At 39.1% G+C, this 27275-nt stretch overlaps 2 protein-coding genes across 2 annotated transcripts; both read right to left on the bottom strand.

Moving 5' to 3' along the window:
- Positions 1 to 1133: 1133 nt before the first annotated feature.
- Positions 1134 to 17986, bottom strand: HTATSF1 (HIV-1 Tat specific factor 1). Its single transcript, XM_061138014.1, has 10 exons — positions 17803 to 17986; positions 17363 to 17603; positions 15445 to 15634; positions 14725 to 14772; positions 14097 to 14251; positions 12015 to 12178; positions 10746 to 10845; positions 4816 to 4905; positions 3929 to 4066; positions 1134 to 3404 (listed from the first exon to the last, which is right to left on the bottom strand). Exons 2-10 carry the CDS (start codon positions 17546 to 17548, stop codon positions 2142 to 2144), a joined length of 2334 nt encoding a protein of 777 aa, XP_060993997.1. The 5' UTR covers positions 17549 to 17603; positions 17803 to 17986; the 3' UTR covers positions 1134 to 2141.
- A 4518-nt stretch (positions 17987 to 22504) lies between these two features.
- Positions 22505 to 26820, bottom strand: BRS3 (bombesin receptor subtype 3). Its single transcript, XM_061136475.1, has 3 exons — positions 26387 to 26820; positions 24454 to 24805; positions 22505 to 22918 (listed from the first exon to the last, which is right to left on the bottom strand). The coding sequence occupies exons 1-3, from the start codon at positions 26818 to 26820 to the stop codon at positions 22505 to 22507; spliced, it is 1200 nt and encodes a 399-aa protein (XP_060992458.1).
- Positions 26821 to 27275: the final 455 nt, after the last annotated feature.

Here is a 27275-nt window from a genome sequence, read left to right as displayed (position 1 = left end):
ATTCAGATTAGCTAACTGCCACCTTCTCTCCAAGCCTCAGCGTCTCCAAATAATTTACATCAGGAAAACAGATTCCATTCTACAAAGGAAGAAGGTGGTGGCTTCCAAACTGGCCAGATTTGGGCACTTATGGCTTGAGAAAAAGCCCAGTTACTTGAGAAGGAAGAGATCCTTTGAACAAATTACTCCAGTTTTGCTGTTAGGTCTCTTTAGTAAAAAAGTAGTAATGATTTCAGTGATTTCATTGATATTGGCAAGATCAGTAATATTCTTACCTTCTAACATGAATTTTCAAGTTTGTTCCTATGTAAAGTACTTGTAGACTCAGAGGGCATGGTGTTCAAGCCTTTCAAAGGCACTCCTGAAGCAACTTTTGGTTTGTGCACTCAGAGTTGAATACATTATGATACTTATATATACAGTTTTAAGAAGCACTACTCCTTAGAAATTGTCAGGGAATTGTTGAGCATTGCTGTGCTTATCACCCACCCTTACATTTTAATTTTCTTTTAATAACAGGATGTACTGCTGCTTAACAATAAATTCCATTTTCAGGACTGTTAAAACCTGATTACTTGGAAAACAGGTGGGTGCTTCATGACTCTTAATGTCTGCTCACCAGTATCACCTCATAAATTATTTACCATTTTGCAGCTGTTGGTGAATTTTGCTTCCAGGATGTTTATGTGAAAGAGTATGAGTATTTGATATAAACCAAATTAATGAGCAGGGGAAAGAAGTTAGAATGAAAATGGCCTCCTTCTAACAGTCTTAGAGCTAAAGTATGTTGTAGTTATGTGTTCCATTGTGTACAGAAAAGAAAGCATTCTTTCCTTTTTGTTTAGAAAAACAATTCTCCACCAAATTACTATAAACTGTAGTAAAACACAATAAAGTGTTTAAATGCTTCTGGCTTATCTTTTTTTTTTTCCTGGCTTATCTTTAAAAGGAACACTATTTTGGTTTGCAATTTTTGTTTAACTTTCTTCACCTCTTTCACTGATTTGTCCCTGGTGAAAAGGCTGAAGATTTTTAACAGATCCCAGACATGAACAAAAAAATTCTCAGAAAGTTGGCTTGAAGTACAAGTCTTTTCTGTCTGAAGAGGGTAATGATTACACTGACAGACGGTATGATGAAAATGCACCAATGCAGTTTATTTTAATTCTAATTTATGAGAATAACTTCTTAAGTGCAACATCAGAAGTCAGTCATCAATACTGAATTTGGAAAGCGCAATCAAGAAAAGAGCCACATTTTTTATTGGAACTACACAATTTCCATAGTACTAGGTACCACGATTCTAGAACAAAACCAAAAACAAAATCTGAAATATGCGTGAGAAAAGTTCTTAAACTCCAGGAGATGCACTTGAACTGCCCCAAACTGGATACAAAAGGTTGTGTAGTGTATGCACAGATTTTTCTGGGGAAAGGTCCTGTAACTTGAATCAACTTCTAGAGGTGTCCAAACAGTAAATGGTAGAATTCTAATCTCCTCCATTTCTTCAATAATGGAAGCTGTGGACTTTGGGAAGTTCACCTTTGCACGTTTAAGAGTCAATTTTCATGGGAAGAGGGTAGAAAAAAGTAACTTGTGAGGACTGGGGAGCGAAAAACTCCGAAGAGTTCTTTACCTCATAAGTTTTAGTAACACGTTCTGGTTTAGAGAGGGGAAATGGGGATATCAGTGGTAACATCATAAAGTGGACGCAAGGAGACACCTACAGGGATTTTTCAAGTCCTTAAAAAAAACCAAACGTTAGTATGAAAAAAGCAAGAGCAAGAATTAAAAATGCAATTTAACTTGAGTACAATTTTCCATTTCTGCATATCAACAACTTTATTTCTGAATGTCACAAACTTCAATCAGAATACTTTAAAAAATATTATTTTGCATGCACTTAACAAATCTGACAAAGGACAAGGAGCAAGTTAACTTGCATTATGCTACGGAGTTTGAACTGAACAGCCAATGAACACATATTTAAAATCATTAGGTACAGATAACCATGAACACTTCACTGCATTAATCAGATGGCATCCTACCTCTATGCACACGCTCATGTAATACTACGAGTAATTACCCTGCAGCAGAGGCAAAATGGAGATGGAATCTCCCTAAAAAGCAAGTTTAAGGGATTAAATAGTGTCGTCATCATCATCATCATCACTACTGAGAACAAAGCTGCTGCCTGTGGACAAGGGCCCTTCCTCCTTAACATTCCCTAAACCACCCACAGTCCCTCTCTCATCAGAATCTTCAAACAATTTGTCACTGGAATCGTCATCAAACAACTTCTCATTGGAATCATCATCTTCAAACACCTTTTCATCTATGTCTTCATCTTCTTTTACATCTCCATCTTCCTCATCTTCTTTTCCATCTGAATCTTCAAATACCTTTTCATCTGCATCATCTTCTTCGTCCTTTTCATCAGCATCTTCAAGTTCCTTTTCTTCTGCATCTTCTTCGTCCTCTTTCTCATCCGACTCATCATCAAATACCTTTTCATATGCATCTTCCTCTTCTTCCTTTTCATCTGACTCTTCGTCAAACTCTTTCTCAGAGCCTTCTTCATCAAACACTTTTTCAGAGCTGTCATCTTCGAATTCTGATTTTTCAGACTCATTTTCTTCTAACTCTTTTTCCGGAATGTTTTCATTAAATTCCTTGTCAGAGGCATCTTCCTCAAAACCTTTCTCAAGGCCATTTTCCTCTAACTCTTTTTCAGAGCCATCTTCAAACTGCTTTTCCGAGCAGTCTTCAGACTCTTGTTCTGAGTCATCATCTTCAGAAGCCACCTTTTGGGGGCTGGCCTCCCCCTCAGACTCCTTGCCAGGGCCTTCTTCTTCAGACTCCTCCTCACGGCCGTTCTTGTCAGGATCTGTTTTGAGTTTCTTCTTTTTGGATTCTCTTTCAGGGACAGTCTTTTTTGACTCTTTGTTAGGATTACCCTCTTCATGCTCTTTCTCAGGGCTGCCTTCTCCAGACTCTCTCTCGGGGAAGTCTTCTTCACGCTCTCTCTTGAGACAGCCTTCCTTAGACTCTCTTTCAAGGCAGCTCTCTTCAGATTCTTCTTGGGGACCTTCAGCTTCTTTTTCAGGGCCACCTTCTTGAGCATCTTTTTCAGAAGCAGCTTCTTCAACTTCTCCCCCATCTTCCATTTTTTCAAACTTCTTTTCATCTATAGGTTCTTCAAATGCCATTTCAGTTGCGGCTGCTTGAACATTTGTTTGAGATGTGCCAGGGTGCTCAGAAAAATGCCTAACTCTAGAAGGCCCTGCCCTTTCTGGAGCACGGATGGAATTTGAACGCTGCAGGCCTCTGTTGGCCTCAGGAGCGTTGAGGAAAGCCTCCCATCCTCTCAGCCTTTCCTCCCTTTCTCTTGTGGTCTCCTCCACCTGTGTACACATGGAAACTGCTGTTAAGAGATGTTTTAGGCCAAAAGAAGTAACGTCTTGGAACATTTCTAATATTGCTGACAGTACTCTGATTTTATGAGGTATCACTTCTGGGAAATGAAAGCAATTCCCTAGCTTCACTTTCCAAACTTTACACCTTAACTTACTAGCACTGACCTTAAGATCGTTTAAATAAATGCCCAATGCCACAGCACTGCAGAAATACCTCATCAATTAAAAAGTTAATCATTGAACTGTCTGTACTTCATAAGACAGAAAAGAAGAGAAACACTTTAGCTTAATGTGTTCTTTCCCTATTTCTATTCTGAGCAAGCTCGACACTTCAGACTTATAAACTTAAAGAATGAAATTTTTTCTTTCCATACTCTGAATGTAAAGGATTATTTAAAAGTACTGTTACATTAAACAGATTACACATAACCGAAAACTTACATGAAAAACTGCTAGATCAGTATCTGTTGGAATGAAAGAGTTCATGTGCCCTTGACAGTTGCAGAACTCACCTGATAATCTGTAGTTCCATCCCACGCTTGGGCAGTGATTTGACGCCCACCAAACCACCTTCCATTGAGGGTTTCAATACAATAATCAGCTTCCTCTGGATCCCTAAAGGACACAGAGGCCACACCATCGGGGTGTCTCTAAAAAAAAACAAGGAAGATAAAAGAAGGAATGAATGAGAAAACTGAAAGAGAAATATATGCACGTGGCAAAGTAGGGAAGTAGTATTCTTTCTGATCATTTAAGCTAAAGATTTTATGTATGAAGTCTTTCTTTCCATTTACTCCAGCCAGTGACACGCAGCTAGCTACTTCTTTAGCTTAACTTTGTCTAGCAAAAACCAAGCATGATATCCTTGGAAATGTTCCTGCTCATAACTGTATCAAAGAAGAAGCAGACAGCATGGTTGTTAAGAATGTGGGCTCTGAAGCTGAAAAGCCTTGGGATTAAATCCTGGCTCTGCCATTTACCAGCTAAATGACCTTGGGCAAGGTGCTCAATCTCTAAACTCCCTCATCTGTAAAATGGGTAAATAAATAAAAATGGGTAAAATAGCGCCTACCTATCTCAGGGGATTGGGAGGATTAAATGAGATAACATGTAAAGTAACTGTAGTTTGCAATCAATAAGTGATGACTCTTTTATACTTTCACCTGGCCATATACATACTCAAGAGTGATGATAACGGAAAATAACCAAGTCTCTCAAAGTCTTGGCTTGTAATCCACGTTCATCTAATTGCTGCTAACAGATCACCACCACTAGAGAGCAGACCTACTACATAAAAACATTAATACAAAAACTTGGAGGCATACTGACATTTGGTAATAACTTATTAAAATGGAAAAAAAATTGCTTTAGGAATCATTTGTTCAAGCCACGAACTTACATCAAAGAGAAGGAGCTTCCTAATTTGTCCAAACTTTGAACACTCTACTCGAAGGTCTTCTCTGATTTCATTCAACACCAGTGGATCATCCTACAAAAACACACTCAATTAAAAGGGGTTTTCCCCTTTATAAATCCTGAGAATGAAATTTATTGCTCTGACAAACCAACAAACAAAAGTTTTGCTTAAGGTTATTAGCTATGTTTGCCTGCAGTCTACAAAATTAAAAAAAATCAAAGTCGAAAGAAGTTAGACTATCACATCTGCTGCTACTACTACTGGTCTGCCTGGCTTTAAGGTGGGGGGATAGACAAGTATGGTAGGCAGCAATGAGAACATGCAGTGGCAAAGGAGAGTTGGAAGGAAGACGTCAGTGAAAATCCCAAATAATAGCAGCTGTAACAGGTGAAGTCCTGTGGCACATATTAAGTCAGAGACTGCTAATTCTTATGTTCTGCATGAGCATTACAGTGACTGTGAAGATGAAAAATCTTTGCTTTGTGCTTTGCATAGATTCCTATTTACTAAAATGTTGCAAGGGGGAGACATATATCCTTTTCATTGACTGAAATGAAGTGAAGTGAAAGTTGCTCAGTCATGTCCAACTCTTTGCGACCCCATGGACTATACAGTCCGTGGAGATCTCCAGGCCAGAATACTGGAGTGGGCAGCCTTTCCCTTCTCCAGGGGATCTTCCCAATCCAGAGATCGAACCCAGGTCTCCCGCATTGCAGGTGGATTCTTTACCAGCTGAGCCACTAGTGAAGCCAAGAATACTGGAGTGGGTAGCCTATCCCTTCTCCAGGGGATCTTCCCAACCCCGGGATTGAACCGGGATCTCCTGCACTGCAGGCAGATTCTTTACCAACTGAGCCATGAGGGAAGCCCTTCATTGATGGAGTGTCCTACAATTATTCTTTGTGCTTCTGAGATTCTATTTTAACTCATAGGGTAAACCTCCCTTATAAGGATTCCTGTTCATCTTGCCTCCTACCACACTGCAATAGAAACACACAAATTAAGGAGCTGCTGTTAACCAGACAATAAAAACATGTGCTTAACTACTGCTTTCTTGCAACTATGTCTATTAAGAATACTCAAACACTGCTGCTTCTAGTGGTCTTGAGTCCCCCTCCCCCAACAACAAAAGGACTTAAGATTTCCTGTGGGAATTAAATTTTTCTTCAAGTTCCAAAGCATGAAAAAGGCTCGTAAAAAAGTTACATTATCAACCTGAATTTCAACTACATACAAACAATACAAGGATATCCTATCTACTAATTTCTATTGAAGCAGACCTAAACACTTTTTAGGAAACATTTGAATCCTCACCAACTAAAGAGAACAGCAAAAAATGACAAGTGGCTTCTCCTTCTTAAAGTTTGTCAAAAGGCAGAAATAAACAACTGGTAGGCAGTTACTGAAATCAAATTTAAAATTAAAACTGTAAAAATCCTATAAATCTGAGGCTTCTAAAACTATAGCTGGCAGGACTCTGGATTTCTCCCACTTATAAAATCTAACTTTGGAGAATATGCCAATTTGTTTTATATAAAATTCTCAAACCTGAGAGGAATGGGGAATGGAGCATAAACTCCATACTCATTTAGTAAAGCCATGGGGTGGCTTCTAGTGATGTGTGTGTGGCAGGTAGTTCCTATCAGATTGGGTGCTTTCTGAAAGCAGGAATCTCCCTTGACTGAATTTCAAATACCTCACAGAACACAGCACAGTCTTTTCACACAATGAACAGTCGATAAAAACTTTTTCAGTTTGATAAACTGTTCCTAATAACTCTATTTTCTTTACCAAAGGAAATCAGGATTATATTAAAAACAAGAACTGTTTCAAAATATTTGACAAATTTAAGCATGATTCCACAGTAGAGGGAGGGGTGCATTACTGTCTTTCTTTTTTAAGAACTTTTTTTATTTTTGGCTGCATCAGGTTTTAGTTGCAGCATGCAGGCTTAGTTGCCTGGTGGCGTGTGGGATTTCAGTTCCCCAACCAGGGACTGAACCAGCGTCCCTTGCATTGGAAGGCGGACTGTCAACCGCTGGACCACCAGGGAAGTCCCTGTCTTTATTTCTTTATCAAAGTCTCAGTGCCCTTCCTAAAAGAACATAAAATTTCAGCCAAAGACTTCCCAGACTCCTGTTTTCATTTTTACCAGCTTGAAAAACAAATGTGTCTCTACTGCTATAGTATCATGAGACTTAAAGATAATAACCCCTTCCCCTGGTTAAGTATCTTTAACTTAGCTAAGCATGAAAATTTTCCAAAGACAGCTCTTTGCAAGCAACAGACCTGAGACTAAACTCAAGACTGTTAAGCTGAAACCTTCCGTGTTCAACATATAATTTTTTTCCAGGGTGGTGCTTTGTTTTCCCAGGAAAAAACCGTATTTCTCATTCCTTTCCAATCTAAACCTATTCAGGACAGTTGCCAATAACCCCATGTGGCTACTGAACCCTTGAAATGTGACTTGTCCAAATTGATGTGGGCTGCAGATGTGAAGTAAATATCAGATTTTGAAAATTTAGTACCAAAGGGGGAAAAAAACAATGAAACATAGCTTATTAACATTTTTATGGTATACACTAAAATCATAGTATTTGGATATATTGGATTAAAGAAAATTCATTATTAAAATTTACTTCCTGTTTCATGTTGTATTTATACTATGGCTGCTAGAAAAATTTAAGTTACATATGTGGCTCAGATTAGACTTCTATTGGACAGCCCTGTTATACACAATGAGAAATCCACCTCTGCATCTGAGTTTTGGTTTTCCATCTCTTAGTATTCAAATTTGCCAGGCATGATTTTTTTTAAAATAAGGCTTTGAATTAAACACTGAAAACCCCTTAAAGTTACATTTAAAATACTAGCCTTCACTGTTCACCCTGATACCAAAAAGTATTTCTAGGCATTTTGCTTCTAACACTAATCTGCTGTTTGGACATACAGGCATACCTTGGAGATACTGCAGGTTCGGTTCCAGAACAGCACAATAAAGCAAATATTGCAATTAAGGCAAGTCACACAAACTTTTTTGGTTTTCCAGTTATGTTACACTATACTGTAGTCTATTAAGTGTACAAAAGCAACATATCTAAAAAAAGATATGCCTTAATTTAAAAAATACTGCTAAAAAATGCTAACCATCACCTGAACCTCCAGCAAGTCATCATAGTAACAAAGATTACTGATCACAAATCACCATAACAAATAGAGTAACAACAAAAAAGTATAAACTACTGTGACAATTACCAAAATGTGACAGAGAGAAAGAGAGTGAGCAAATGCTACTGGAAAGATGGTACTAACAGGCTTGCTCCACACAGGGTTGCCACAAAAACTTCAATTAAAAAAAAAAAAAAAAAAAAGATTCAACCCCTGGTCAGAGATCTAAGATCCCAGAGGCTACATGGTATGGCCAAAGAGGAAAAATAATAATAATAAAATAAATAAATTTAAATAATGACATGTGGCTATAGTCTACCACACTGGACAATCTACTACAGTGGACAGGCCTATACTGATACACTTTCACATTCAGGCCTACGAAACACTGAGCAAAAACACAGAAACTGCTGACAGGCTCTCATCAAGCTCGGCAGACCACACAAGCCCAGGTAGATGGGCAAACAAAGACAGTACCAAGGGTTTCTCTGCCCAAGAACTCTGAAGCCCATCACTGCCCTCCCCAGCCTCTGTGGCACAGCTGTCTGAAAACTTTCCTTCATTTGCAAAGATGCTCAAGAGAAAATATTCTATTCACTGAGTGAATGAAAACACTCTGCCTTGTGAGTAAAAGAGGTTTCATTCATTCTTTCACTTCTTCAGATGAATGTTTGAGGGCCTTCCGTGTGCTAAGCACTGGGAATATAACAGCAAACCAGGTAGACAGTGCCCTGCCTCTCATGGAGCTCATATTCTAACAGATGAGATCCAATAATTTCAGATAATAAATGCTATGAATAAAATAAAACTGGTTAATATAAAGGCTCTATAATTCCAAAGTTATACTAAACCAATCAAGATTTTCTTTTTTAAACAATCAAGAACTTACATGCATAAAATTTCTATGCTTAAAAACATCCACTGGAGGGAATTTGTAGGAGTCAAGGAAGAATAAATGTGCTTTTGGGAGGAAAGATTATTTGTTACGCTAGGAAAAATTAAGTCTGCCCAGGGTGATAGCTAGACGTAAGTGTCTTCAATGAGCAAGGCAGGAGGCAGAAACAGGTTAAAGGTAATTACTCAACAGACTTCAACTTGCAGAGAGCCCGGATACTTAATCAATTAAATTTACATTTATGTTCATGTTCAAGTGTTAGGAGTATAGAATGTTGTGAGTCTAAGGTCTCGAGTCACAGAAATTAATAGGTCACCTAACTAAAAAAAACAATTATATGCCAAGGAAATAAAATGTAGATGAATCACAGGGAATTCTGGAGTTGCACCAAGTAGACTAGATACCATGATCCATTTATACATGCCTTTCAAAGACCCAACTGGGAGGGACAGCATTTCAAAAAGCATTTAGTGTGCATGTGAACACGTGTGGGGGTTTTTTGGCCGCCCTTGCAGCTTGAGGGATCTTAGTTCCCTGACCAGGGACTGAACTTAGGGCCCCCAGGAGTGGAAGCTCAGAGTCCTAACCATTGGACCGCCAGGAAAGTCCCTACATGCATTAAAAAAAAACAACAAACATAGTTCATTATCACTGCAAGTCTAAACTGGCTCTGTTGTATTTCAAGATTCTTCAGGATTGGAGTTAGAAGAGACACCACACAGTACTAATAGACCACATGTATCTTCTCAATGACCTCAAAAGATACAGCCTCCATAGATGCACAGTAAATCCTATCACCTCACTATTTACAGAGATGGAGTTTCACAGACCATTTTGGAGCTCTCTCAAAGGGGGCTAAAATGATATTGCTACTCTGATTCTGTCTCAGTGCACAAAAGGAACAAGAGTGGGCTTTGGTAGGAACAAGAACATATGCAAACTGTCTGGAATTTTACATTAGGAACATTGCTTTCTTATGTGTAACTTGTTATCATTAATTTCAGAATCCAGGCAGAGAATAAAGAATTGTTCTTCCATGAATGATCCCATGAGTCTAGGCCAAAACACACAGAAAAGAACAAGATGCAGAATGTAACACAAGGTACCCTGATGACAACTAATATTCCTTAATCCTCTCTAGTAGCTCTGCTTCCTTTATTCACTTTTATTTGCTGTTCCTAGAATCGTCCATGGACATCAAGTATTACGAAGTCCTCCTAATAGCCACTAAAGAGTTTTGTAAAAATTAGATTCTGAAAAAAAACCTCCACTACTCAAATGTCGGGGACTGTATTTCACTTGGAGAAGGAAATGGCAACCCACTCCAGTATTCTTGCCTGGAGAATTCTGTGGACAGAGGAGCCTGGTGGGCTGCTGGCCGTGGGGGTCGCACAGTCAAACACGACTGAAGTGACTTAGCAGCAGCAGCAGCAGTATTTCACTAAGCTAAGGTTTTTTAAGGATCAAACTTCCAGCACTAAAGTGAGGTTTTCATTTCCAATTGTGAAACTGGTCCTCCCCGCCAAAGTAAGCCTGTATTGTTGAACTGTACTTAACATCCACAAGTGACTCACAGCAATCTTTTCAAGACTGTATTTTTAATATAGCAGCTGCCATTTGGGGCCACAGTATGGGTATTAGACTGGTTTACTTGGGATATGACTAAAAGAACACTGGACTAAACCTGGGAAAATCTGAAACCTTCAATTGATTCTTGGTTCCATTTTCCAACCATGACAACTCATGAACATGCAGGATGCGACATGAGAAAGATGTGGTGAGGCAAGCTTTGGGTTCTCTTGAAAGAAAGAATATCTGTGTTTCTAACTGTAAGAATACTTCTTCCTACCTCAAAATCCATTGGATGAAACATGTTTTTGATGATGACAACTCGCTCATGGCGCATTCGGGATGGGCCAGCTCGTCTCTCAGGTCTCCAATCCAACTGCCTAAGGAGACAAAGCAGGAACAAGAAGTTGTGAATTTCATTTCAGACTTGTTGGAGAGAGGAAAAAACCAGCTATAAATATAATCCTTTATTGAATGCTTAATAATGATTATTATTTGATTCCAAAACAATGTGTATTTTAGTCACAGTTACTGCACAGTTTTCTGAAATAAAAATAATGGGCAGGTGAAAGATGGACCCAGTATCTGAAATGCTCAGAGTAAGTATATTTTTCAGAACTGCTGTCTGGTTGCAAACATTCCAATGAGACTCCTGGAAAATTGGTAATTATTTAGTATCTATGACTATCTAGGAAGAGACATTTCGAGGCCAAGGAAATGTTCAAATTGTATTAGTTTCTAGGTATTTTATAATTATAAAGAACAAACAACTGCACTGAAATATGTAAAACTACTCTGTTACAATCTTAAATCTTACTGATTTGTCTATAAAATGCTTAGGTATCTACTTTATTCCTATAAAAACTATTGGCATCACAACTAAATTCTTTTATAACCATTTTACCATTAGTTTAAGCACAGTGTTAGAAGCTTTATTTAGAATTCACCATGATCTAAGTGCTCATCATTTTGGCTCATTTCTTAAAACCAGTATATTTCAAAAAACATTAAATAAATTAATAGAAACTTGATGACATGTGTATATTATATACAACCACATAGTACACGAAAAATGATAAAGCTTATAATTTCTAAGTTCTAACTCCTACTAACTAGTATAAATGTAAAAATTTAGCTCCTGGTGCGCTGATTCCATCCACATTAAAAATGAACTAATGGCTCTCATATATAAACCTGAACCATCTTATTTAATCTGATATTCAACATTTTCTGTAGAGATGGCTTTATTTAAGTCCCTGTTGTATTAAAAATGAACACCCCAGAAAATGAAAAACACCATCACTGCCAAACATCTTATTACACAGATTACGGAAGGCTTCTGAGGATCTAATTAAAGTTTAAAAAATTTTTATTTTATATTGACATATAGTTGATTTATAATGTGTTATTTTCAGGTGTATAGTAAATGAAAATTCTTTAAAAATAATCTGCAGGCATATTTGATGGAACAAAACTATGCAGTTATTACCAAAAACATACTCTAGAATATTTATACAAAAACTTTCAAAACGGGAAAAAAAACACCAACTTTTGTTGCATAGACAGCTTTTTCTTGTAGTCTTTGCACTTCTTCTTCTTCTTTGAGGCGTCATATTCTCCCTTCAACTGAAATTTTGCCACCTCCACGTGTAACTTGTAGCCTCTAATCTCATCTTCATCCAAAAGTTTTAATGCCAGATCCACAGATTCTCTCTTTGAAAAGCGAAAACAAATTACAATCAGTAAGTTACAAACTGAAACAAAACTTTAGGAGTGTTTTAGATGAATGATGACTATACACAAAATAAAAATTTAAATGTAACTACCTACATGGGAATAAAGAACTCCAGAATGCCTATCAGGAAACTTGTATTTAAGTCACAATTGTCCCCAACCGGTTATATGACGCTAGGCAAGTTATTCAAGCCCCCTGAGCCCCAATTTCTTCATCTATAAAATGTGAATGGAAATGCCTTCTTTGCAGAGTTCCCGACAAAATTAAAGTTATACCATTACTGGAATTGCAGTTTTGCCTTTTGGAGTCTCAATTTCTCATCTGTACAATGAGGCAAATGGACTTGCGTGATTTCTAAGGTGCATTCCAGTTTTAAAATTCTAAAAGTTCCCTACTTAAAAGACGAGATGACTGAAGAAACTGGGAAGAGTTTGGTCAGCCTTTAGTTTTTTTTGTTCATCAATTAAAATGTAGGTCTGTGATATACTAGGAAGATGATTATCTGACAGCTTGAGCATTACACACATTTGTGCATTCTGGGTCCTATACAAAGAGGGCCGTTGTCAGCTCTGCACTGATTCAAAGATCTGAGGAAAACTCAAAAGGACAACTGAATTCAGCCACACAATCAAATATGGATCCTGGAACAATTAACTATGTTATTCTGGAACTCAATTCACTGGTTTGGTAATCTTATACTTTCATGGATCATAAATTTTATATATCAAGTTTATATATAAACCCTATTTTTCAATTTAAAAAATTTAAAACCCAATGAAACCCCCTAAGACTCTTCACAGATTTTTAGTAAACCCTGAAGAACTTATTAAGTGTTCAAGCTCCTTACGTTTGAAAATTACATAAATATCTTCCTATAATGGTCATAGTCTTGTATGATCCCCATCATGTTCAAGAACAAGGTCAAAAACCTATCTTTCCCAATGCTGTCAGCTTACTCTTAGCCTCCTCTGGTTTCACTGAAATGCTGTATACTCACAACACACTCGTGACGTTGGTACTGTTATTTTAACACTTTGATTTCACTTTGTAATTATTTTCAGGTTCCAAGACATATGTAATATGCCATCATTGTGCCCATTTCTTTTGTACCCTGCAATAATGCATAGTAACACATGCTCCTAAGGTGATAGGTATTCCAAAAATAATGGCTGCCTTGACACTGAACTTTCCCCTGTGCAATTTATGGTACCATGAATACATAAAGTTCTGCAAATGTCTGTTAATACTACCCTCTCTTCTCTCATTCAAAATATATTTCAAAGCACTAAGCCTAAATTATCACTTCCTTTATGGTTTAATTCAGGGGTCAGAAAACTTCTTTTGTAAAGGGCTGGTGAGTAAATATTTTAGGCTATGTGGGTCATGGTCTGTGTTGCAACTATTTAACTTTGCTATTGAAATGTGAAAGGAGGTATAGACAAATGTATAAATGAATCAATGTGGGCGTGTTACAATAAAACTTCATTCACAAAGATAGGCAGTGGGCAGAAGTTTGCCAAACCCTGGTCTAACTCATTCCAATGGGAGAATAAAATGTTACAGACTTTTTCTTTGTGGATTTTTTTGAATGTGTTCTGCCTTAATTACATGCATACACTCCTAAAGAGATATTTGTAGCAAGAATTCTTTTAAGACAAAAGAAGCACCTCTGTCCTATGACTTGCGTAATACCTTGACTTGGTAACATAGTTTCTTACAAGAGCAAGTAAATAACTTTATCAATGTGATACACACAAGCACAATCAGAAACAAGAGTTTTCTTCCCATCTTGTTTTGAATAGCCCTCACCCTTGGTTATCAACTATACAAAATTATAGCCCTGGTTCCTGAGCTGAAAATGGAGATAGAAGAAACTTACACGACCACATAACTAACCTTCAAATAACAGCAAAGTCCATCTCCTTTAAGATTTCCTTGATTATCTTTGTAAAGCTTGACCTTAAATTCTTCTGTTTGAGGATCTCTCATAATAATGCCAAACTTCGACATGAGCTGTATAAATTCATCCACTGTAATGTCTGGAGGCAAACCTGTGATGTTAAGGAAAAAAAATTATAAAGGCATCTATAACAAAGGTGAGGGTTACTTAAGTTTCTACTAATTCAAAATCTGTAATTTGGATGAGTGATGAGTGCACCAAAATTTTGGTTTTCTAAGTGTGTAAAAATCTCACATCTATAGACTTGAAGAAATTTCATATTTTAATGTATTCAAATATACATTAAAATCATGCTTTGATTAGGCCTTTTATCAATGAATCTGAAGGGGCAAACTGCTGAGTTACCTAAAGCCGTCAGAAAGGATGGCATGCAGTTATATACAGGTACTTTTTCTTAGTTTTATAAAAAAACAACGTATTCCTCACTAATGTAAATGGCTGAACAAATAAATGACACAATGATAAATAACAGAATTCAGAGAAATGGAAATCTAAAAATAACTTTGTGATAAACCTCAAAATCAAATATTTTCTATTCTAAATGTGGTTACAAGGTATACATACCAGACACATAAACATTTGTATTTCTGTCTTCTTCAACATGAAACCATCCTAAAAATAAAAATCAAGTAAATAAATAAAACACATGCAAGAAAAGGTAAGAGTCCCATTATGAAATCCTGACAGTGTGGCAGTTTCTCAAAACTTCCAGGAACTTTTTCTTACCCTTAGAATAAGACAGACTTAATCAAATCACTGGCTAGTTTTCAAAGTATTTGGATCTTTGGACAAGTAATTCACTTCAGAGCCCTGTCTGAAAAAAGATGGCTAGCTTATCTTGGTTCTTTATGAACCTGATACTACCTTAAAAAAAAAAACCTTACCATTGCTCTGACTATAAGCTGGCATAGGTTGCTTCTGACTCCAATCTACTGTGTCAGACCTGGCCAAGCAAAATTGACTTGTTTAATTTAATTAGAAGTACCAAAAAAAAAAAAAAAACAAACAAAAAAACCAAACCAACTGTATAAACAGAACTTTAATCTCCTAATAAGAATACTGTTCTGCAAAGGAAGAAACTGAGAACTGAACTGAATTGAAACAATCCACTTGATGCCTACAGGTTAGTGGGAGAGTCAACACATGAACCCGAATAATAATAATAATTAAAAATACCCATCTTATGATTCTGTCAAAGTTCTAACTCTCCAAAAAGTAAATACATGTACACATACTCATATTTTTAACTTTTATATTCATGTTTTGCAAGCTAAATCTACTTGCCTGATTCAGCCTTTCTCTTTTCTCCCTTCTTTTTCGGATCACTGGGTTCAGGGGGTTGTCTTTGCGGAGGTTCTTCTGCAGGCCTACCACTGACATCTTGGACACCTTGGACACTTGCAGTAGAACTAGATGCACCATCGTTAGAAAAGCCGTAATTGGCCTGATATGTAGCAATGAAATCTTCAGTGATCTAAATAAGAAGTTTAGTGCACACACACACAGAAATTAAAAAATGATTTCCTACTGTGAAAAGTCTACACTGTGTTAAATAACAGTATATTCAGTTATACAATGTCACATTTGAGTGTTTCTGTGGATAACAGTAATTAAAGCATATATGAAGAATAGTCACCTACGTAGAAAACTGCCAAAGAGAATAAAAAAATTAAGACATGGGTACTTGGATTATCAACACAGAAGTCTGAGATACTATTAAAGGCATTTTAAGTGATGTTGGCACCTTTCCTAGTTGTTTCAATCGTAAATTACTATCTCTATAGTCTACTTGACTAAGACTACAAATATATATATCAAAGGAAGTACCAGATAACAATAAACAGAATAAAAACCAACAGTCAACTAATAACCTAACAACAGAATCAAATTTTCTTTTATTACACAGATGAACATAAGTGTATGCACTCTAAATATTTAAATACCTGTAGGCAGAGAACACAAAGACTAGAACTCTGATTTGATGTATAAAGGATGGGGCTAACAATTACAAAATTAAAAGCTATTTTAACACCATTACGAATTAAATCACATTATCATTTAATGTCAAAACAAATCAAGAACAAATCCAACTCACATCCATCGTCCTGGCTCTTAAAGAAAAAGACACAATTGCACAATGAAACAAACGTAGTTATATCTTCATACCAGTCAATGTGAGGAACACATAGGAATGAGGAAAATTTAAAACTTGGAAGTTTGAATTGGTATGGGTTCCATAACATAAAAAGATAGAGCCAAAAATTACTCTAATAGCAGATGACTGTTGAAGTACTCAGAAGGCTGAAGAAACCAAATCTGCACTCTAGCTGGCACCACCAGTAACCAAGTGAAATGTTATGTTTAACAATTCAGAGGGATTGGAACATACACACAACAAAAAATGGGAAATAGTTGAAATAAATAATTAAAAAAAATAACACTCAAATTACACAATGCAGACACGGTTTGCATCACTGGCTTGCAAGTCTATTGGTGTGTGATAAGAATCCTGTTTTCCACCTGTACCACGAGACTTTGATTAACAGGGTACTCTGATCAAAAAGTTTACAGAACCAAGTTTAACATCGGTCATTTTACTTCCAAGCTTAAACAGAATGCTTAACAATTTACAGGTACTCTAAATAAATACGCACAGATCTTTTCCATCCAAATTCTGTGCTCTTCCTGTCATATTCCTATAGTGATATGGTTCAAATATACGTGTCTACGACCAACTTTAGTAGGGAAGGAAAAAAGATGCAAAGTTCAATCAGTAAAAATTTACCAATTTATCAATTTCTTTCAACTCAAGAAGTTGCATTTTGCACCTACCACATCAGTTAACCATCTGAATTCCCAGGGTAAGTAAGATTGAGACTACTCGAGACTAACATCGATTGAATTTGCTCTTGGTGTTTTTCCTCTTTGCAATAAAAAGCAGTCACTGACAAAAACCAACTGCAACCGTCATAGATAAAATTAATAAGGCATAAAAAGGACTTAAGAATTACATTACATTGAAGACATCTCCCTAGAGATATCCGTTCCTTTATACGTCGGTTCTGCCACAGATAAAACAAAAAGAAACGTCACTAGCCAGAGGGGCTCTAACCCAGGACCTCAGCAAAGAAAACGTGAAAGGAGCGCCCCGCGAGGCTGGCCAGGTGGGCCCGCTGTGCAGCGGCGCCCGAGCGACTCTTACCTTGGGGAACCAAGCCTTCTTGTCGAGGTCCCACTCGTACGGGGTGTCAGTCGGCTGCTGCCCGAAAGAATCGTTTTCTGCACCGGGATCTTTCTCGGTGTCTTCGTCCTTGGTGTCTCCGTACAATTCTTGCATTCGCAACTGCTCATCAAACTCGTCGTTCGCATCCAAGTTGTTGCCGCTCATGTTGGCCACTTAGCCTAGAGGCAAGCTCCGGTCGAATGAAGAGGCCGAGCTGATGCTGGAGGGGAACAGAGAAAAGGAGGTTGGCCACACTCAGCCCGCTCCCCACCGCCCCCCGGCCCGCCTCCCCGCGGCGCCCCAGCAGCCCCCGGGAAGTCAGGGCCACTCGCCGGCCGCACCGCCCCCCGCTCCGCCCGCTGCCTGCCCGCCGCGCGCGCGCGCGTCGCAGGTTCCGGCCCCGCCGCGCCACCGCCCACCTGATTCGCCCCGCCGGGCCTCGCAGCCGCCGCACGATCCGGGTCGAGGCGGGAGCGCGCAGGCGCGCCGCCACCGCCGATCGGGTCTGAGGCAGCTGCGGCTCCCGCGTCAACGTTTGGAAACCACTTTGGAAACCCGAGGCCCGCTCAGGATGACACAGTCGCCATTGTTGGCGCGTCGCGACGTCGCGGGTCGCGCCGACACGCCCCCAGTGGCGTCAATAGGGGCCGACGCGGGCCAGCGGCGTGGGGCCCCGGGGGCGGGGCTCTGGGGGCTGCGCTGCAGCAGAGCGGTGATGCTCAGCCGGGCCGTCCTGGCGCGGGGGCCGCGGGGAGCGCAGGGCCTGCGGCCTCTTGGGAACGTTGGGCTCCGCGGGGTCCGCAGCGAGCCGGTAGCCCAAAGGCGTGGGAAGACTCCCACTCGGCCAGCGCCGGAGCAGGCGTCGAAGCAGCCGCCATCTTGGGGGAGTGGACGGGGCGGGCGGAACAGGTCGCGCTGCGACAGAAAGATGCGCCTCCTTCTCCAGGAGGCCCCTCCTCCGCGTGGGAAACAAGTCTTTAACTTGTTTCGTGAAGATTTCCCTAGGAGAGCCGGGTTAGCCCGAGCTCCTAGTACAGGGTCTGGTGTATAGTGTGTGTGTGGTGAGTGAATGAATGAACGAACGAATGGTGAGTGGAAGGACCAACCTTCTCTCCAAGCCTCTGCTCCGTCTTTTATCTTTGCGGTACCTTCCTCAGGCTGGAGATGACTCTGGAAAGGAAGGGCAACAGTTGCCTGTCCCTTGTTCTCTATGATTCAGACTTGCTCAAGCTCCAAATCTGGTATGTTACAAATATGTTACACTGTAACAACCAGTGTACACACCACCTTTCAGTTCAGTTCAGTCGCTCAGTCATGTCCAACTCTTTGCGACCCCATGAATCGCAGCACTCCAGGTCTCCCTGTCCATCACCAACTCCCGGAGTTTACTCAAACTCATGTCCGTCGAGTCGGTGATGCCATCCAGACATCTCATCCTCTGTCATGCACTTCACCTCCTGCCCTCAATCCCTTCCAGCATGAGGGTCTTTTCCAATGAATCAGCTCTTCGCAGGAGGTGGCCAAAGTATTGGCGTTTCAGCTTCAGCATCAGTCCTTCTAATGAACACCCAGGACTGATATCCTTTAGGAGAGACTGGTTGGATCTCCTTGCAGTCCAAGTGACTCGCAAGAGTCTTCTCCAACACCACAGTTCAAAAGTATCAATTCTTCGCCGCTCACACCACCTTTACTGGCCCACTAACGTCGTTTTTTGATTTTTTGGGGAAAAAGTGCATGTAATAGAACTTGCATGCATATTTATAGTATAGATAACATGAGTTTTATTAGGCTCATATAAGTTTTGCTAAATATTTCTTTTAGGATCCAAAAATAGTATATAGCTGTTTTCAGCAATGAGTTATTGGGCTTCCATTTCATTGCTGAGTAGGTTCACAGCACGGGTGATAATATACTAAGCAACCCTGCTGCACGTGACTCTCTGAGCGCCTGCTGTATCCACAGGCCCTTCTGAACAGGTGGCCAAAAGTTTATGTTTAGCTCCTGTGTGACCCAGTTGGAGGCCTGTGAGGTGACTTGGTAGGGTAGCCCCGCATTCTAGACTGTTTGTCTCACTGAACCAGTAAGCCTCTCCCGAAAGAGGGATGAGTACGAAATGGGGGCATGGTCAGAGTAGTCTTCTGTGGCCAAGTTCTGTCTGGGTGAGAGAAGCTGAGGCAGACCCTCAATGATAGAGGGTCATTGAGTCACCACTGTAGTGGAGTTGGGAGCTAAACATGCTTGTATCTACGATAGCATTCTGTTTGGCCATTGGGCCCCACAGTTTCGTTGTTACTGTTTTAAAGAATGTTATTGTCCCTGTGAGACCTGGTTCCTGTTTTTATTTCCTTGTGGATTCCTGGAATTACACCCCTAGTAACTGAGTTAATCTGGAAGTATCTCTTTGTAACCTGTTCCCATCCCCACCCCACCCCACCCCCGCAAGATTTTTTGCAAGAAATAGTCCAGGTAACAAGCAAAAGCAGGGAGGGGTGGGTCCTCTGTTATTATACAGATAGCAGGTACCTCCTGAAACTCCAGGACTGGAATGTAGATAGGCTATACAAGGGGCTGCTGGACCCAGGAACACAGTCAGCTGGCTCCTCCCTGACTATCCTCTTCATCCTTCTCTTGTTCTCTGTGAAGGGTGATCTGTGCAGTATTCCTGGCATAATAGGCCACCAGCTTCTTGGTGTATAAAAATTCATTAACCCACAGAAGCAGAGATTACCTGGCCAGAGAAGTCACCTACCTGGCCTTTCTGGAAAATGACTACCTAATCTTTCTGGAAAATGACTGAGTTATACCAAACTAGAGGTTTTTTTTTTTTTTTTAATGGCCCATTCAGGCTCACTCTGTTGGGGGCTTTTCCTCTCCCCACTTTCTGTAATCCCAAGATTTAGTGCAAATAAAAGTAACTTCTTTTGACCAAAAAAGTGATGGGCCCCCTGACTTAAGATGGTTATAATTGCAGAAATTATTTAAACCCAAATTTGCTATTGTCAGTAGGAATGCCAGTGTTCAATGTTTTGTGGTACTATCAACCTCAATGACAAAGTCTTAATCTAAGTTTGTGACTTTGTTTTCCTGCTTTGTGGCAGGAAAAAATTATTATGGTCCATTATTCTAAGTCTTGGGTCAGGGCAGACTCTGAGCAAAATTGAGAAGTATACAAAATTTATTTTTCATGTGTCCTTCCCCCACTGCACCCCCAATTTGGGACCCTGTCTGAAAAAAAAAATAAAAGAAATATCCCATAGTAACTTTTCTGAACACAATAGTCAGTGTGAAACAAACTGTGGATTTCTTGTAAGGTTAGCTCTGACAAAGATAATCTGTTTTTTTTAAAAGACCACCCCCTCCAAAACAAAAAGCAAAGCCATGAATTTTAATCCCAATTAAATCAGTTTCTATCAGATCCCTAAGTTACCTAGGGATTACCCAGGATGAAAAAAATCAAAGTTCTTCGAGCTCTAGTTTTATCAACTCCTAAAAAGCTTGCTTAGCTTTTATTATCTGATACTTTTGTCAAGTTATTTCTAAAATGTTATCCTTAGGAGAGGAAAGGTGTAATTTTTACCCAGAGTAAGGAAAATAGTAAGATATTTTGGAGTTTGGGGACTTGAAAATACCCTTTGGAGTTAAAATGGGTTCTCAGTGATATTCAGTTAGAAGTACTGTTTTTAGACTATAAAGGTACACAAAGTCATTGAAAACTTTATTTCATATTTATTTTTCTCCCCACTTATTACACCATCCAACTCAAAACAATATTAAGACAATTCTAACACCCCCTACTTTAAGTAAACCAATTTTGCTTAAATGTAAACTCTAGTGTTAATATTATATCCCCTTTATAAGCCACATCTTTAAGCAAAAATTCACAGTTACACAAGCCATTTAAGGAAAGCTCAAAGCTATCAAAAGCACACCCCAAAGTCAAGTTTTTTAAAATACAAATTTAACTATTGACAGTTAAAGGCTTTAATTTGCCCCAAGAAAACATTTTCTGAAACCACAGATCTAAAACTGACACATCTATTGACAAGTTTTTTGAAATAACATTTATTACAACTTTATAGTGTTAGCAAGTAGGAACAGAGGATAGAAAATCAGAACCTTCCATCTGATTTCCAAGAGCAGAGATTAGTTAGGTCACACTCTTATTAGAGGACTTAGGCACACATCAGGGTTAAGATAGTCAAGCAGAAAGATGATCTGATAACAACTAAACACCCAGGTGTTAGGGATTTCACGTGGTACTTCTGCATTTTTTAGAAAGAGGGCACTGCTTACCAGAAAGAAATGAAGTTTCTTAAAAGATGAATTTCAGATAGTGACAAGCTCGCAGATTTTTTGACAGGGATCCTTCTTTGGAGCCCTCAAATGACACTAAACATGGTCAGTGATTCTGCCTATGAAGGAGATAGGTTCTTCACAGTATCTGTGAAAGATAACTTTGCCCAATTGTCAGTTAATGGGAGGTGTAACTCCAGAACTACCTTCAGTCAGTAAGTGCTGACCTAGTAAGGCAAACACCCAGTCCCAGATCCTTACATAACACTGACCCCTCAACGCTGTCATTGCCAGTGCACAACTTTAGTTCCAATGGAATAGAGATTAATGGAAAAGGGTAGTCAAGAACAAATTGTGTGAAATTTTATTTTTTAGGACTTCATTTTTTAAAGAAAATTGCAGAAGAGATGTTTTACCTCTCTTTGGTCCCTGTTTCATATGCAAAGTATAATCCCTAGATTTACACCACATAATAAACACAAACACAGTTTTATGTAAATCACAAGAGTATATGAGAAATTATAAGCATCAGAGATGTGATGGAAACATATTAGGTTTTTAAGTGCCATGTGTATTTCACTTCACCTCCTATTTGCCCTCTGACATAGACAAATGTGTCACTCTACCTAGTGAGGCTCCATTTTATTTAGAAAGCCCAGTAAGGTTAATGCTTGTACATTGATGAAAACTATGATCTGTCCGATCCTTCCCTCCTAAGATTTCACCACAATTTACAAACCACTGAAAGTCCTGACACCATATACCTACACATAGCTCAGAGTTGAATAGACACTCTGGGAGGAAAAAATACCATTTTTAATTGAAAAGCTAGACTCTGTCATCTTCCTTCTTCACACTGCAGCCAGTGAATAGGGACACACTAATTTCAGACATCTGAGTGCTTGCAGCACCCGGGACCCTTCCCATCACTGCTAGGTTGTCAAGAGGGGTATTAGCAGCAGGAGGGTCAGGCACCCCTGCCTTGCAACAGCATAACTGAGCTTTAAAATGCTGCTGGAAGGTATTGCTCAGCCAGTAAAGAGCAAAGGGGTTTACACAGGAATTGCTGAAAGCCAGAATCCGAGAGATGATGGTGACAATTAAGTGAACGGTAGAGAAGTCCATATAGGTTTGAGAAGTGAATGAGCGGTAGAGATACAGAAGATGATTCGGCAACCAGCAGAGAGCAAAGAGAGCCACCAGCACCAGAACTGTTCTGGCAATTCGCTTCCGGGATTCAATCTATAGAGAGAAGAAAAATGACAGCAACAACAACCAGAAACCAAGAACCTACTGACAAAACAAACGAAATACCCACGAAAAGAAAACATTGAGCTGGCAGAGATTTTAAAAAGCCATTTTCTAGATTAACTGAGAAATTTATAGTTAACAGGCTGGTGTCTCTTTGCACATGCAAGTGTGGGAAGGCAGCCTGTGGCTATAGAATACAGCAAGTGAATTGACAGTAACCTGTGATGTTGGTCTCTGATTAGCTCTAATTCAGACTCCTACCCCTGGTTTTGAGATACTCTAGGGTGTCTCTAACTATCTCAAGGAGTGTTGTAGAACCATTGGAGATTTAATTTTATTAAGAAATAAATGCTGTACAAAACTGTTTTAACTGCATCAGCAGAGGCTGACTAAGTTTGAACAGTCTTATGGGGATTGTGAAAGTTGACAAACTTGTACCTAAAATTGTTTTTATTTTATTTTTTTCCCTAAAATTGTTTTTAATATATAGGAATTCTACCCATATAGCCAGAGGAATAAAAACCAATGTGCCATCCTTCATATATGAAAATAATCCTACCTACACTTCTTAATAAAAGAAATGACCCAAATGAAGTGAAGACATTGCCTGTAGTCACAGATAGAGCAAAAAAAAAACTGTTCACATGGGCATGAAAATGCAACTTTATAAAATGGTGAATAAATTAAAAAATGGTGAATAAATAAATAAAATACAACTTTAGCCTCCTAAGCACCACTATTGAACCAAATGAAAGGACTAGCTTGAAAAAAAACATTGAGTTCTCCATGTACTGGTCAAGAGGTGAATGAAATCATCTCCTACCCAAGAAAGATAGAAATCCTGTTGGGCTTTTTTTTTTTTTAATTAAGTGGAACAATGTTTTGCCAATATTCTTTTTATCCATTCATATTTATGAGAGGCGAGCACACCTGGGTCTTGCAATGGTCTTAATCAAGCTCCTGTGAGTCACTGTGTTCTCTTGCCACTGGCACTGGGTCCCTCGAGACCTCCCCCCACCAACCAAAGTCTGCTCATCTGTGAGGAAGTGGTCTGCATTGAATAATGTTATGGCTTCTCGCCAGTTCTAACATCCTGCGTTTTAATATCATTCTATTATACTTTCTAAAACAAAAGATGCTTCACTTTATAGTCTCACCTTGTGTGATGTTTCTCACGGTTCTATGGGGTGATTTTTGACTTACCCCAAACTTCAGCTGCCCCTTTTCTAATAATAGCGGTCCTACCATTTACTGAACATTCACTATGCAGTAGGAACTATGTTAAGCATTTCATATATATCATCCAGGCCTCATTTCATTTTATACATGAGGAAAGTGAGGCTCAGAGAGGTTAAGTAGCTTGCTCAAGATTGTTCAGCTGGTATGGAATTAAATCCTGGGTCTGACAGACTCCAGAGCCCATGATCATAGCAAAAATATGATACTGCTATTGTATTTATTGTCCAAAGGTGCAAAAGGAGGCATTTCCCTTCTAAATACATGCATGAATCCTGATGAATACATACCTGCTTGCGGGCATGGCTGTGTTCCTCAGTAGGTATGTTCAAGGTGCTTTTGTAAAGAGTTCTAGCAATCAAAGAGTAATAGACAGAGATGATCGAGAGTGGAATAATGTAGAATACTAAGAAGGACAGCAGAGAATGTATCTCTTGCAGGAGCCTTTCAGAAACAGGGTAAGAGGCACACGCTTTAAATGTTACATTTTTGTCAGGATCTTGAAAAGTATATACATTTGAAAATATAGCCTCCGGTAGAGCAATGATCATAGACAGGATCCAGATGCAGCCAGCTTTGGCACAGGTCTTCAGGATGGCATTGGGGGGCTGACGCTCCAGGGGCTTCACAACTGCCTTGTATCTAGAAACACATAATCACAGAAAAAGGCAAAATCAATATCAAAATGACAGAATTTAAAAATTAGAAGTGACCTTAATGATCATCCAGTTGTACCTCCTATCCATATGTATATAACCAAGTCAACATCAACCAGCTGAAATTGGCTAGGATGTCAAATACACATAAAACATCCCAATAATTTTTATTTATGCTAATCACTTTTCCCTTTTATTCACTGTTGAGATATTCCAGATTTACAATTTATATGATTTTCTTCTAGATCCTCTCTTTCGAGCAAATAAATGTTTTTAGGCATGATTTTGTGTGTGATGGAGAGTAATTCATTACCTGTGTATTACCTTAAGTGTTCTAAAAGACTTCATTTTTAAATAAGTGACTGATATTAAATCTAATTCTCCTTTCTTTCATGAGTGAGCAGTCATCAACCTTACTAGAAAAGAATTCTATGAGTTTATGCAGAAAAGAGGAGAGGGTTAATTTCTTCCCTGTTCAAATGCTAATTTCTTGCCCAAGCCAATCTGTAGGTAGTTTCAGGGCAAGACAAGGGTGAAATCGAAAAACCCTATACCCATGCAAAGATGCCTGCTTATTCTGACAAATCTATCTCAAAATCTATAGAGCCTTTAAGTAGATCTGTCCTCAAACAGAATATAAAACCAGTCAAAGAAAAAATTTCATAAAAGACACAAGGAAAGCTTTTCTTCCTCTCAGATCCTGGAATCTGAAGAAGCTTTTCCTTCTGGTACTGCCAGACATTGATTACTTACCGGCTTCTTGCAGGCTTTTTAAAGCATCATTTTAAACATTTGGAGCCTCAATTTTTTTATGCCTTCACAGTTATTATTCTACAATAGGCACACAGAAAAACACAGTACTTAGGCTGAAAATATCCTAACAGAGTCCAAACACCCTGACTGCCAGAGGTTCTCACACGCTTCATTCATATAGCTCTAAAAGTCAACTGGGATTAATTTATGTCTCTGGAAACGAGAATGTCATTGAACGCCTATAGAAAAAAACAAATACAATTAAGTCACGACATTATACTGAGTTACCAGGAAGCCGAAAGCCTCACCGTTTCTTCACCATTAATTAATTTGATTCATTTCAAGTAAATTAGATGCATGTATCTTTTTTACCATTCTTCCGGTAGACAGTGATGTATATGCGGTCAATTTCACACCTATGCTGATGTTTTAATGTTGACAATATTGCACCACTAGGCTGCACTAATGTATAAAGCATAAATTGTTTTTCTTTTTCACCTGGAACAATTTGCCTTAATAAACTGAGGGGAGGGGGGAGACGGTTCCGTATTCTTTCAAACAAACAATTACAGTTCAAAGAAAATAAACGATCCCTGAAGCACACAGTTTCAATCTCTCCTCCGATGCTAACACAGAAATGTTAACATTCTAGTATCAACTTTTATTTAAAATGCCTCCCGATTTTTCAATCTTACATCCAGGTTACAGAGTGTGAGAAAGGCAACAGAGTAGCCAGTGAAAGCTACATACAAGCTTTCCTTTCTTTTTGTCTAATTTCACATCCTGGCAAATAGAACTGAGAAAAGAAACCCACCTGTCAGCACTGAGAATTGTTAACGTGAACACTGATACACCGACAGAAGTGAGCCTGATGAAAGACAGCACCTTACATCCAATTCTTCCGAACAGCCATCCCTCTGCCAGGTAGTGGGTTGCATCGACTGGCACACAAGTTAGCAGAAGTAAAAGATCTCCAAAAGCCAGGCTGGTGATGAAAATATTGGGAACTGTTTGCATGGATTTGGTCTTGAAAAAGACTTTGATGAGAATAGCGTTTCCAAGGATGCCCACTGAAATGATCACGGCATAAGTGATATAGATGGCACACAATGCTTCTATTCCTGGAGAGTTGTCTCCGGTCCTTCTTTTATTTGTAGAATCATTAGGGACGACGGAGCTCAATGATTCTGTGTCATTTGTGGTTGAAATTAAAGTCTGATTAGGTGACTGAGGCTGCCTTTGAGACATTTCTTCTAAAGCTTATGCCTTGAATATTTCTTCTGCTCAGTTCAAATGTAGTTGACTGTCACGTCTAGTGCCTACGTCTAGTAATGAGATGGTAGAGGAACAGAGCAGAGTGGCAGGCAAATCCAAGACACTCAGATACTCCTTTCCTTCAGTTGTTCTGTGTCTCCCAGCATGCTTGGCTAAATGCTTACCGATCTGGCACTAGAGGGTGGGAGGTGGAGGAGTTTTATTGACGACGTTTCCATGACAGAAGGAGGGGGGTATGGGAAATGCTCTGCAGTTGCTTATTCTTTCCTGTTGGGGAGTCTTAGGACTACCCAGGTGTTATTAAATAATACTCATTGTTTACTAGAATCACTCTGCTTCCATATCTAGCCACGAAGATCTGTATGGATTTTGTCAATTTTCATCCTTTTCTCTGCATTCAGCAGGTGGTCTAGTGCTCTCTTTTACAG

This window comes from Dama dama, chromosome X, assembly GCF_033118175.1.
Source record: "Dama dama isolate Ldn47 chromosome X, ASM3311817v1, whole genome shotgun sequence".
NCBI lineage: Eukaryota > Metazoa > Chordata > Mammalia > Artiodactyla > Cervidae > Dama > Dama dama.
The sequence above is the reverse complement of the archived record's forward strand: the minus strand, read 5'-3'. Positions and strand labels throughout refer to the sequence as shown.

Bases quoted from the DNA above. Each gene is read 5' to 3' on its own strand.
- BRS3 (XM_061136475.1), bottom strand. From the start codon at position 26,820: ATGTCTCAAAGGCAGCCTCAGTCACCTAATCAGACTTTAATTTCAACC. The intron at 24,806-26,386 runs GTGGGTTTCTTT...ATGTGTTTCTAG, and splicing joins ACAATTCTCAGTGCTGACAG to ATACAAGGCAGTTGTGAAGC. The intron at 22,919-24,453 runs GTATGTATTCAT...TTCTCTCTATAG, and splicing joins ACAGCCATGCCCGCAAGCAG to ATTGAATCCCGGAAGCGAAT.
- HTATSF1 (XM_061138014.1), bottom strand. From the start codon at position 17,548: ATGAGCGGCAACAACTTGGATGCGAACGACGAGTTTGATGAGCAGTTG. The intron at 4,067-4,815 runs GTAAGTTCGTGG...GTTTTTTTTTAG, and splicing joins GGAAGCTCCTTCTCTTTGAT to AGACACCCCGATGGTGTGGC. The intron at 3,405-3,928 runs GTGAGTTCTGCA...ATGTGTACACAG, and splicing joins ATGGAACTACAGATTATCAG to GTGGAGGAGACCACAAGAGA.